The 13,345-nt window shown below is 41.0% G+C and overlaps 2 protein-coding genes across 3 annotated transcripts; both read left to right on the top strand.

Annotated features, from left to right (window-relative positions):
• On the top strand, positions 1-4,137 carry LOC105056830 (uncharacterized). 2 transcript variants are annotated; one of them, XM_010939159.4, is made up of 3 exons: positions 1-717; positions 798-3,659; positions 3,793-4,137. In XM_010939159.4, the coding sequence occupies exons 2-3, from the start codon at positions 3,252-3,254 to the stop codon at positions 3,943-3,945; spliced, it is 561 nt and encodes a 186-aa protein (XP_010937461.1). In that variant the 5' UTR covers positions 1-717; positions 798-3,251; the 3' UTR covers positions 3,946-4,137. The 2 variants fall into 2 exon arrangements, with proteins under 2 accessions (XP_010937461.1, XP_010937460.1); XM_010939158.4 differs by having other exon boundaries at positions 3,790-4,137.
• A 6,927-nt stretch (positions 4,138-11,064) lies between these two features.
• On the top strand, positions 11,065-13,338 carry LOC105056858 (putative pentatricopeptide repeat-containing protein At2g01510). The gene has a single exon (XM_029268030.2). It carries the CDS (start codon positions 11,065-11,067, stop codon positions 13,336-13,338), a length of 2,274 nt encoding a protein of 757 aa, XP_029123863.1.
• Positions 13,339-13,345: the final 7 nt, after the last annotated feature.

Below are 13,345 nucleotides of genomic sequence, written 5' to 3'. Positions count from 1 at the left end.
TAGCCTCCTCCCCAGGCCAGGTCTAAGGAAATTCCTCGAGCCACCATCGAAGCTGGCTCCTTATCTAGACACCAGTCTTCTAAATCCCAGGGCTTGGTTAGTCTCGTGCATAGACTCGGAGACTTTTGATGCCTCAGTAACAAGGAGTCCAGCATTACTGAGTTCAATCTAGAAAAATTTCAGGCTCAATACCAATCCCTTCATTTTTCCGACTGGAGGTTTCAGGTTGGAACGATTGAGTCATTAGTGCTCCGAAGAGACCAGTCTCTTTCTACGAGATGTCGCTGCGAGCTGATTTTCATCTTTCTCTCCACCCTTTCATTAATAATATTTTAGATTTATATAAGATTCTTCTTACCCATATCACTTCGAACTCTACTTAGGTAATCGTAATTTTCATCATTTTCTATAGTTAGCTTGGTACTTCTCTGAGGTGCTTACTCTTTAGAATGATGTTCATCTTGAAGCAATATTCACATGAGAAAGGATGGTGGTATTTTTCTTTCCGAACTAGATACAAGTTCATCACAGAACTTCCCTCTTTGATTCATGATGGGAAAAGCCGTTTCTTTTTTGTCTATTCGGATCTATCCTAGGGCTTCAATTAAATCTGGGGTAATCCTTGGCTTTCTCCAAATAAAGATAAGTCGATTCTTCCTGAGGACGATGAAGACTATCAAGCTTTACTCGATATCAAAGGACCGCAGCTACCTCGGGGTATGATCGATTCCTTTTTAACTTGAAAAATTTTATCTTGTTGCCCGATTTGTACTAATAATCCCTCCTCGATTTTGTAGCAATGAGGCCTTCTTTGGATTTGATCAAGGCGGCCATGAAGAAGAGGTTGGGCTCCTCTAGGAGGGAGCCTTCATCCAAGAAGCAAAGGAAGTCGAAGCCGATGACTTCCTCCCTAGTCACTACCCCATCAACAAGGACATTAAGCACGGTCCCATTAGAGATAATTGACGAGGCTGAGGTCATTGTTAGTATGCTACTGCAATTGACTCTAACTACTCCAAAGTCGATTTGGGCTTTGACTCCGCTTCTTCCCAAGCGGACCTCATCTTCGCCTCGTCCGACATTGCTGCTCCTATCTCCATTGGCACTAACTTCATCGATAAGATTTGATGCGAGGGGTTCATTACTTCGGCGAAGAAGGTGCAGAGTGTCAACGCCACTTTTCGCAATCATCAACTCACCCAAGAGCTAATGAAGATGCTGCTTCTTCTATTCGATTGGAAGGAGAAGAAAGTCTCATCCATTAGACAAGGTCGTGGATGCCTCCTATGCTGATTTCCTCGAGATAAGCTTTAACCTTACTCGAATTTGTTTTTTTATCTGATTAAGCTTTTTTAACTTGTCTTTTTCTGCCTCAGTTGGTCCACAATGTTAGTGTTCTTAGCGAGGGCCTCATCGATTTTAACTAAGTGAAGCTCTTGCTTGAGGAGAAACTTTGAACCGCTAAGGCTTAGGCGAAGGCCGCTGAGAAGGAAAAGAAAGAAGCTGAAGAGACCTCCCGAGCCAGATCCAAGCTCTTAGCAGCTTGGGAGAGGATTGAAGCCCTCGAGGGCTTTATTACAGTGGAGCATGGCATCACTAAGATGCATCATAGGTTGCTGAGCTCGAAGAGGCATTGGAGCTTGGCGAGGCAGCGATCAAGGTTGCCGAAAAGAAGGAGAAACTGATTGAGGCTTAGGCGAAGGTGGAGAGGTTAAAGATAGTTGCCGAGACAAAGTTCAAGATCATGAATGAGTACAAACCCTCTGTCGCCTTTGAAGTTGAGATCACCAAAGGCTCCTCGATGGCCTACAGGTACGAGTTTGAGGCTTGCAAGGTGCAGATCACCTAGTTATTCTTGGGAGTCAATATTGATCGTCTCGACCCCAAGGCCAGCAATGATGACGAGTCCAAAGAGGAAGATCAAGTCACACCGCCACCCATCATCAAAGTTAAGCCTCCTCGATTGTGGCTACAACTATTATAGAGCCATGATGAAATTTATTGCCAAGCCTATTGCCAAGCCCACCATCAAGCCCGCTGCTAAGCCCACCACCGAGCCTGCTGCCAAGGCTGCCCCAGAAGATGCTCTGTGACTTCATCTTTTTTTTGTACTTTATTTTTTTTCATGTAATAAACTTTTGCATCAATGAAACAAACTTTTCTCCCTATATTACGATATGGTTACTTATTAATTTATTCGAGATTCTAAGGTCGTAGAATAGTTCGACCTAGAATTTGCCGGCTTGGTGAATCATCTGAGTTGAACTCAAAGTAGAGGTCATTAGCTTGGATAAATATCTGAAGTCATTCATTTCGGCTCTAAATCCGAAGTGAATTTGGCATTAAGTCGGGCCTTTGTCTGGTGTCAACATGGTGTGGAGTTTGGTGATTTGGAGTCATCCGAAGTTGAATCTTTTGCCAAAATTACTTCATCCGAAGTCGATTTAAGGTTAATCATTGGTGAAAATTTTGCGAAGTTAGTCGTGTTATCCATGTCCGACCAGATATGTTTTGATTAGGAGAACCTTGACCAAAAATTCCATGGAGGTCATAACTTGCTACATGTTCTTATGCTTAACGAGTTCTATTGCACGCATTGGCTCGATTTGATTATTTTATCATTTATTGGTTTGATTTTAGTTCTAAAAATTAAGAATCAATTAAGTAGATATTTGGTTGGAGAGAGTTGGTGTCTTAAATCTAAATAAAAATGGATGGCTCTAGTTATAACGATTGAGAAGGATTTTGATTCTGGAGTAAAATAAAAATGATTCAATCTATTTAAAATTTAATTTTTATTTTATATTAAAAATTTAAATTTTTATTATAATTTTAATTTTGATTGTGAACCAAATATCCTCTGACTCCTTTCACTTCCAAGTTGATGCTTGTTAATTAACAGTTGTTGCTAGAAATCAATCAGGGCCGTCCGGAAGAGTCCTTTAGGATTACCTCGCTAAAAGACGAACCACTACACGGTTCTGATCTTACGATATCCTGCGCATCGACATTAAGCTGCTTATAGACTCCTCACCGTACAGTTACGGTAACGGCTTCGTACCCCTCCACCAAACCGCTTCCCTTCATTTTACCCAACGGCCACCACCCGGCTCTCCCCTCTTCTCTCTCTCTATAAATCCACCGAACTCCGATTCCAGTCAGTCTTCGCTACTCCTATTCCTCCTTTCAAGAAAGCCGAGAAGCCTCCCAAATTCTAGCGAGAGAAAGAGAGAGCTAAAGAAGAAATAGAGATGGTGGGATACAGCGAACCATGCCCGTGCTGCGGCAACAAGCGGCGGCGGCCGGCCTTGGAGCGCTGGGATTCGTCCCCAGCCTCCTACTCCGCCACCGCCCCATCCCCGCGGCCCGGCAAGTTCGCGCGCTCCGCCTCCGCCCCTTCTCCCTCCGCCGTCGCCTTAGCCACCGCCACCCGTGCCGGTCCCACTCCGGTGTCGCCAGCTCCGCTCGCTCCGGCATCGACCTCTTCCGACCTCTCAGCCCCAGCCCCGTCCGAGAACCTCCCCAGAGCACCTCCACTGCCGCTGCCTCCGGATTCTCGCCCCGATCCGACGCCTCCGACCACCTCGATCGCCACGCCGGCCGTGGCCGTCGCATCTCCAGCGACATCGGAGGCAAAACAAGAAGTCAAGGAGAAGAAGGTTAATTTCCTCCTAGTCTTTTTCTAATCTTTTCTCTTTCTTTTCCTTCCTTTCATCTTTCTTCTTTCTAATCCCATCAATCTCTTTCACTTAATCTGATTCTTTGGGTATTTTTCTGAATTTATTGTAGCAGGATGAAGAAGGGGCGAAGGAATTGAAAGAGGGAGAGAAAGAGAGGAAAGAGATGACAAAGGTATCCGGAGAAGTGGAAATCAAGGTCAGCTTCAAGTGCTGCAAGTGTGGTACCTCCAAGGCAGTGGTTTTTACTCCAACCGACTCTCACTAGAGTCAGAGAGAGAGACAGAGAGATGTTAAGTTTATCAGCCTTGTTATTGTGTTATGTGGTGAATTTAATACAATTGTAGACACGATAGAGTTGAGCTGATTGATTATTTTATAAGATTCATAACAGATTCAATTCTTATGGAGAAACCATCACTTGCTATGGTGTACCGTGTGAAGTCTTCTCGATTCTTGAACGTGGAATTTTTGTGTATCTCTCACTAATTGTTTTAGTATGATAAAAGAATGATCGATGAATTGAATGCCTTCAGATGTGTGATCAATTGGGTCAGGTAGTATGAAGGTCAGAGGTTCCTCAGCCTCAAGAACTTCGGAAATGCAGGTTTGGCATCTTTCTTTCTTTTCTTTTTTCGGGTAAGTCGGATGCATTAAGTTAAACTAAACGCGAATAGAGGCATCTTAATTTCCCTTTTCAGAAAAAGATCGGAATTCTGAATTTTTTTTTTTTTTTATTCTACGCAGTCTGTTGTTGATATGAAATTCAGGCATGTATCAGCTATCTCCTTTCTTGGTATTGAGTGATTCATGAAGATTTTATCTCTGTTCATCAGAGTTCTGGATAGAAATGTAATATTTTACTTCCATAACGAAATAATAGGTTGGTTGAAAGCTGGGGCTGAGAGTGGATATGTTGTTTCATAGCGAAGTTACCAGTGATGGGCATTTTGAATTCATAGCAAACTTTTGAATGGTGGGCATTTTGAATTCAGCATCCATATGATCATTGTTGGTGGATTCTGGTTTCCAGATTTTAGGATTGCATCATGAAGATTCCATGCTTTTTAAATAAGTTTATTTACCTCCAATTTGACTTGCATATTGTTCAGATCATATATCCGGATAACCTTTGCAAAACATCAAGTGGGAACTCTAATGTGAAGAATAATTTATATTCGGGAAGGATATGTGTTCTTATTATAATTAATCCCCTTCAGCTTTTTTTACTATTATTATTGTTTTTTTGATGTTTTTGTTTTTTCTCAAGTTCGGCCAGTATTTTGTCTTTTATAGTTCAATCGCTACTTTCTTTTTATACCTGGGATTAAAACCTAAAATCTCCAAGGTTGAAATGCCTTTCTCAACCATCTAAACTACAGTCATAATTCCTACAGCTGGTAAGATGTATGTACTTCTGACTTTTAGTTAATGATTTGTATTTTGCTGTTTTAGTGAACAAAGATATATTTGTTAAAAATTGAACAGCTCGGTGATTGAACTTGCTCGGTCAATAGAAAGTTATGCATTGTCATTTATGCCTGCTTTTATCACTTGGCGATAATTATTTTATCTGTTCTAATGGATGTTAATGTCATAAGCATGTTTATTAACATAATAAGTTGATCAAGTTGACAAACAGAATAATGTATACAAAGCAGGCATTGATAAATGGACAAAATCCATCTATCTTCGAGATGGACGACTGTTGTTTATCTAATCATGCATGATCATATGTGGTGCAAAATAGGTGCACAAAAACTCTAGTGATGGAACCTAAGCCATCCAACCATGGACCGAGATCAGGGAAGGCTAGATGTGGGTGGATGCGCGCTTCCAGTGGGAAAAGGGCGCTGATAGGGAGGGAACTGCTATCATTTGCTGATGGCCGCCTATAGCATTATACGGGAGATGGATGGATCATATTATATTTGGAGTGCAGCTTCAGGAAACTAATTAAAAAAAAATTGAAGTCAAAGGGGCGCCCTGCAACACGAGTAAAGTTGAGAAGATCAAACTGCAATGTTTCCTAAAATTAATTTAATCATTCATGTTGGATATAAAATACCCACAGCCGAAGTCCTCAGTGGAATCGACTACACGACAACTTCGTCCGGACTCCTACGGGAGCCGGGCTCCGTCACCGAGAACTCCAACAGCTTCAGCCGCAAGCAGACTCCGCCCGGACTCCTACGGGAGCCGGGCTCCGCCGCCGACATCGACTACAGGACAGCTCCACCCGGACTCCTACGGGAGCCGGGCACCGTCCTCAGCATCAACCGCTGGTAGGCCTCGTCCGGACTCCTACGGGAGCCGGACCTCCCCTCTGACTTTAATTGCAGGGAGACTTCGTCCGGACTCTTATGGGAGCCGGGCTTCATCCTCGACGCCAACAACTTCAGCCGCAAGCAGACTCCGCCCGGACTCCTACGGGAGCCGGGCTCCGCCGCCGACATCGACTACAGGACAGCTCCACCCGGACTCCTAAGGGAGCCGGGCTCCGTCCTCAGCATCAACCGCTGGTAGGCCTCGTCCGGACTCCTACGGGAGCCGGACCTCCACTCTGATTTTAATTGCAGGGAGACTTCGCCCGGACTCTTATGGGAGCCGGGCTTCATCCTTGACGCCAACAACTTCAGCCGCAAGCAGACTCCGCCCGGATTCCTACGGGAGCCAGGCTCCGCCGCCGACATCGACTACAGGACAGCTCCGCCCGGACTCCCACGGGAGCCGGGCTCCGTCCTCAACGTTAATTGCTGGTAAGCCTTGACCGAACTCTGACGGGAGCCGGACTTCGCCTTTAACCTTGACTGCAGGAAAACTTCGCCCGGACTCCTACGGGAGCCGAGCTCCGTCCTCGACTCCAACGGCTGCAAGGCAGACTGCGACCGGACTCCTACGGGAGCCGGACGGACTCCTACGGGAGCCGGACTCCGCCGATAACTTCAGCTGCGAGCAGACTCCGCCCGGACTCCCACGGGAGCCGGGCTCCGTCCTCAACGTTAATTGCTGGTAAGCCTTGACCGAACTCCGACGGGAGCCGGACTTCGCCTTTAACCTTGATTGCAGGAAGACTTCGCCCAAACTCCTGTGAGAGCCGGGCTCCGTCCTCGATTCCAACGACTGCAGACAGTCTTCGTCCGGACCTCTACGGTGGCCGGACTCTGACCACTGCCGAGCTTCAGCCGACAGATCAGCACTCCCAGGCCACGATCGCGGCCACGATTCTACTACATTTCCTGCGACGGATTCCGTGCAGCTCCACCACTCCCTGACAGGCCGCAGTAACGATCGCAGCACTGCTCCACTCCCCATGACGGATCCCGCGCGGCTCCATTACTACCTGACCAGCCACGATAAACGACCACGATCCTGCTCCACCTCCTGCAACGGATACTGCGCGATTCTCCCATCCACTGGCAAGTCACGACGGCAAAACGCCTCCCCACTTCATGCGGCAGACTCCACGTGGCACGCCCCAGCGATAGCCACGGGTCCGTTCCACTACGCTTCGCAGCAAACTCCGCCTGACCCTGGGCAGTCCACTGCCAGACGGTTACAAACGTCGCCATCAATTCGTTGCTTCCTCCGCCTATAAAAGGGGGATCCAGATATGTTATTCGATAAGCTCATTTCCTTTCTCAAAATTCTACTAAATTCTCCGTTCGAGCACTCCATTCTTGTTGAGGCAGAGAACTGACTTGAGCGTCGGAGGGTCTTGTCGGAGCAACCCCACCTCCGGTTTAGACTTTCTTTGCAGGTCCCGGCGGCGACGGCGGCTTCCCCAACTCCAGCTTCTCCGGCGCAAGCAGATTTTTGCACCAACAATTCATAATAATAAAACTTATTTTATAGCAAATGACATACACTAATTAGAGTAGTAGTTTGATAATAAGCACATTATAGTATTACAATAGTATAGTTTATGAAAATGATGTTTGCCATAGTAATATGATGGTACTCTCTATTTAATTAGTATATTATATTTATTATATAATCTTTTAACAAAATATAGACTATATTCTATGCTACCAATGGACACATGCAACACATGCTAAAAAATAATAAAAAAATTTCAAGGAATTGCAAAATAAGGGAGACATAATAAATAGCTTAAATAAAGATAATTGATATTTTGTTTATTTTTATTTAAAAAAAAATTATTTAGTTGAAGATATAGATAAGAGGTCTATTTGGATAATAGCTATAATTTTTAGCAAAAAAGCAATTTTTGGTAATAGCTGTATATTGAGATCAACATCTGTTTCAAGGTAAAGCAATTTTTGTTGTATATTTGACTAACAAACTCAAAAGCTATTTTTAAAATGACAAAATGAATAAAAAGGATAGATGCTTAAAATGATTCTCAAATTTTTTGCAAAAAAGATAAATGAATACCATAATATAAATAAGAGCCAGACTAAAATCAAATGGACTGAATCTACTAGATTTGGTCAGGTTAAAACTCTATAATAGAGATTTTACATTAATAATCCAAGTCATTAAATATGATTTACTACCTCAAAATTGTTTACACACGAAAAAATCATATGATTTGTAAACTCTTAGCCTATGCATCAAATAGTCAAAAATTGGACAGTCTAAATAAAATTAAGTTAAATATATTTTTTTGATGACTCGATATATAGGTTAGGGATCTTCAAATCATATAATTTTTTGTATACAAGCAATTTTGAGATACTAGATCATATTTAAAAGCTTGAATTATTGATGTAGGACTTTCACTTACCAGTTTTGATTTGATTGGTTCTGTATTCAAATCCGATCGATCTTATCCAAATCTACTCGATGTAAATAAAATTTTAACAAAATGCAACTATTGACACTCTCATCTAATAGAGATATTTTTTTTAAATAGAGTCCAATTACTTTAGATGCTTAGGACTTAAAAGACCGCGTGAATAGCAAACCAAGGTGTAAATATAGGCATTTGTTGAAGCAACTTGTTTTTGGAGAGAGAAATTAAGTCTATTTTAATCATAAATTTTTACAAACAAAAACTAAAATAGTATGTTCCTGTACATTATTATCATAAACTAATGTATTATTATGCACTACTATTATATTATTGTGATACATTATATTATTATTATTATATATTTTTATAATATAATATGTATGAAGGAAAGGGAGCGATGGAGAAGAGAAAGGCACTAATCATCTTTTTCTCTCCCATTAATCTTGTTTAGAAGAATCTTTTACCAAAAAAAATCTCATTTAGAAGAATTAACAAAACAATACCTCATACACGCATTCTAAAACAAAAATCTTATGAGGCGAGCACTATAAAATATCATATGGGGCGGATTTTATAGTATACCATATTTTTTTCAATACTAATCTTAAAGAATAAATCTAAAAGTTAAATATTTTTTCTACTAACAGAGTTATTAGTCTCGTAATTAAGATATTTTCTTTCATCCTCGTTTTCAACATATAACGATACATACTATATAATCATATAATGCATACTAAATATATAGTCAGATAATACATATTGTAAGCTTTTTTGATACATACTCGACAACGATCCAATACACATCTACAACTAAATTGATATATAGTTTACCGAACTTAATTTCATCGATACAGAGTGCATGGCTAGTTGATACATACTTAGCAAAATATTTATCCAATATCTCAATACACATTTTTAGTAAAACGATACATAATTTTCAAAATATAATATTCATTAGCACGTAGCATATGAGCAAATGATATATATATATATATATATATATATATATATATATATATAAGATGACTTATTGATACATACTATAAGCTTTTTTGATACACACCCAGCAATAACTCAATACATATCTCAAAGTTCTTTCTCTTTTTCTAAATCCCTCTTCTTTTATAAGATCTTTGTATCTAAAAGTTCATGAAATATATATATATATAAAAGATGACTTATTGATACATACTAAGCTTTTTTGATACACACCCAGCAATGACTCAATACATATCTCAAAGTTCTTTCTCTTTTTCTAAATCTCTCTTCTTTTATAAGATCTTTGTATCTAAAAGTTTATGAAATCTATATATTGTTTTACCTAGAGGTGTGTATTAAGACATCAGATGAATATTTTGCTAAGTATATATCAATTGAACATATACTGTGTACCAGTGAATACTAAGTTCGATAAACTATATATCAATTTATGTGTAGGTGTATATTAGATCGTTACTGGGTGTGTATTAAAAATGTTGATAGTATGTATCAATAAACCATCTAATCTATATCATTTGTTTATATACTGTATACTGATAAATACTATTTTTTAAAAATTATGTATTATTTTATCTAAAAATATATTGAGATATTGGATGAATATTTTATCAGGTATTTATCAACTACTCTGTACTGATGAAATTAAGTTTGATAAACTATATATCAATTTAGTTATAAGTGTATATTGCATCATTACTGGATATGTATAAAAAAAACTTGACAAATTATGTATCAATTTAGCTGTAGATGTGTATTGGATCATTGCTGGTTATATATCAAAAAAGCTTACAGTATGTATCGTCTGACTATATATTTTAGTGTATATCATATGATGATATAATATGCATCATTATATGCTGAAAACGAAGAAGAAAGAGAATAACTTAATTATGGGACTAATAACTCCATTGGTAGAAAAAATATTTAATTTTTAAAATTATTTTTTAAGATTAATATTAAAAGTAATGTGACACGCTATAAAGATCGCTCCATATTATATATATATATTATATAAAATAATATTCTGTAAAAAAGTATTAAAATGTTACCAATTCAGCTTCTCAAATGAGTTTTTTTGTGTCACCTGAGAAGAACACTTCTTCACATTCAAGTATATTATTATTATATTTTTATAATTAAAATTTATTTATATAGATAGTTAAAAATATGAAATAATTTTAAAAATTTAAATAAATATTTTTTATTATTTTAATATAATTTTTTTAATCTGTTTAAATTTAAAAAAAATATTATTTTTATATGTCCGGCTCTGTGCGTTTGACCAGTGATATTTTTGTTCTGCGTTCTGGCGGACACCCGCGTGCCGGGTCCCATCAGCACCTGATTTTTGGTAACAGGTTCCGCAAGACCAGTGCCTCGATAGCCCGTTTGACCATCTATCCGGGATAAGTCGGGAAGATTTAAAACCCAAAGCAAACGGGGCCAGGGTTTATATCCTTAGCGGCGCCCTGACACTCCTACCCTCGTGGGGCACCGCGTCGAGGGGCAGCCTCGTCGCTGCGCCTCTCCTATTCTCGTCTCTCCTCTACCCAGTCCTTAAACTAGCTGGAACAGCCACCCACCTTATTCCTATTACATCGCCAAGAGAAGCGGCGCCTTCTATGACTAATGAAAGCATTCAAAACCAGGGGACTTCCCGCCATCACCTCCCTCCCTTTTAAAGCCTTCGAATACCACATACGCCCACTGCAGAACCGTGTGGACGCCCAAATGATCAAAACTGGCTTCGATCTCCAGATTTACCACACAAACCACCTCCTACAGACTTTCCTTAGCAATGGAGAACTATCGAAGGCACGCCAACTTTTCGATGAAATGCCCATTAGGAACATCTTCACCTCCAACCGCATGATCTCTGGCTACGCCAAGTCTGGCGAACTAGACGAGGCCCGTCGCCTGTTTGACTGCACCGAAGACCGCAATTGCGTCACATGGACGATCATGGTCGATGCCTATGCCCAGTCTGGCCGCCCTCAGGAAGCCTTCTTCCTTTTCAGTGCGATGTGCTGTTCAGGCATCAAACCTGACCATGTGACTATAGCCACGCTTCTAAATGCCTGCGATTGCCCAGAGCTGTCTAGCTGGGTGGTACAAGCTCATGCTTATGCTATCAAGTTGGGTTTGGGAGCCACTCTTATGGTGTGCAACACCTTAGTGGACTCTTACTGCAAGTGTGGACTCCTTGAAATGGGCCGAAGGCATTTTGTTGAGATGCCAGAGAGGGATTTGGTCACTTATAACGCAATGGTAATGGGATACTCGAAGGAAGGGTTCTACTTTGAGGTGTTGGAGCTCTTGACTGAAATGCGAGCCTTGGGATTGAAGCCATCACAGTTCACTTTCTCTGGTGTTCTAACTGCTGCGACAGGATTAGGTGATCTCGGTCTTGGCCAGCAAATCCATGGTCTGGTGATCAGAACAAATTTTGGCTGGAATGTGTTTGTGAACAACTCACTGTTGGATTTCTACTCGAAATGTGATTGCTTGGAAGAAGCAAGAGTACTTTTTGATGAGATGCTGGAGAGAGACAATGTTTCTTATAATGTGATGATCTCAGCCTATGCATGGAATGGGCAAACCAAAGAGCTTTTAAATCTCTTTCGGGAGTTGCAGTTCATAGGTTTTGATCAGAGTCAGTTCCCTTTTGCTAGTCTACTTAGTGTTGCTGGAGCAGTCCCCAATCTCAAAATGGGGAGACAGATCCATGCTAAAGTAATAGAAACAGATGCAGCATCCAATGATCTTGTAGGGAATGCCCTCATTGATATGTACTCAAAATGTGGTCATTTGGAGACGGCAGAGATGATTTTTATGCATAAAACTGATAGGAACACCATCTCATGGACAGCAATGATCTCAGGCTACATTCAGCATGGACGCTATGAAGAGGCTTTGGAGCTTTTCCATGAGATGAAAAGGGATGGTTTGAGCCCAGACTGTGCAACACTTTCTAGTATTCTGAGAGCTTCAGCAGGCCTTGCTTTGCTTGGGCTAGGAAAGCAGCTGCATTCCTATATAATTAGATCAGGGTACATGTCGAATGTGTTCTCAGGGTGTGCCCTTCTTGACATGTATGCAAAGTGTGGGTGCTTGGATGAAACTCTTTGCATATTTGAGGAAATGCCCTACCAGAACATAATCTCATGGAATGCTATGATCTCGGCATATGCCCAAAATGGGCAAGGGATGAAGGCTGTCAATCTATTTCAAGGCATGCTTCGCTGGGGTGTGGAACCAGATTCAGTCACCTTCCTCAGTGTTCTCTCTGCTTGCAGTCACAGTGGCCTCATAGATGAGGGCCTGCGATTCTTTAATTCTATGACAGAGTATTACAAGCTAAAACCAAAGAAGGAACACTATGCTTGTGTAATAGATTTGTTGGGTCGGGTCGGTTGTTTGGATGAAGTTGAGAGGTTAGTGGATCAGATCCCCTTTGAAGCTGATCAGATTATATGGAATTCGATTCTGAGTTCATGTAGGATTCACAAGAATCAAGAGTTAGCGAGACGAGCAGCTGAGAAGCTGTTTAGTATGGAGCTCAGAGATGCTGCTCCTTATGTTATAACATCCAATGTCTATGCTAGGGCAGGCCAATGGGAAGATGCTGCAAAGGTGAAGAAGATGATGAGGGACCGAGGAGTGAGGAAGGAGCCTGCTTATAGTTGGGTTGAAATCAAGCAAAAAGTGTACACATTTTCAGCCAATGATTCCACCAACCCACAGATAAGTGAGATAAGGGCAGTGTTGCAGAACTTGAGTGAGGAGATGGAGAAGGAAGGCTACAAGCCTGACACTGGGTGTGCATTTCATTTGGTAGATGAGGAACTGAAGTTAGAGTCATTAAAATATCACAGTGAGGGACTGGCAATTGCATTTGCTTGATGAATAT

This window comes from Elaeis guineensis, chromosome 13 (assembly GCF_000442705.2).
Source record: "Elaeis guineensis isolate ETL-2024a chromosome 13, EG11, whole genome shotgun sequence".
Taxonomy (NCBI): Eukaryota; Viridiplantae; Streptophyta; class Magnoliopsida; order Arecales; family Arecaceae; genus Elaeis; species Elaeis guineensis.
The sequence above is the reverse complement of the archived record's forward strand: the minus strand, read 5'-3'. Positions and strand labels throughout refer to the sequence as shown.

Excerpts from the sequence above, each read along its gene's own strand:
- LOC105056830 (XM_010939158.4), top strand. The coding sequence starts at position 3,252 with ATGGTGGGATACAGCGAACCATGCCCGTGCTGCGGCAACAAGCGGCGG. Across the intron at positions 3,660-3,789 it reads AAGAAGTCAAGGAGAAGAAG|CAGGATGAAGAAGGGGCGAA; the intron begins GTTAATTTCCTC and ends AATTTATTGTAG.
- LOC105056858 (XM_029268030.2), top strand. The coding sequence starts at position 11,065 with ATGAAAGCATTCAAAACCAGGGGACTTCCCGCCATCACCTCCCTCCCT.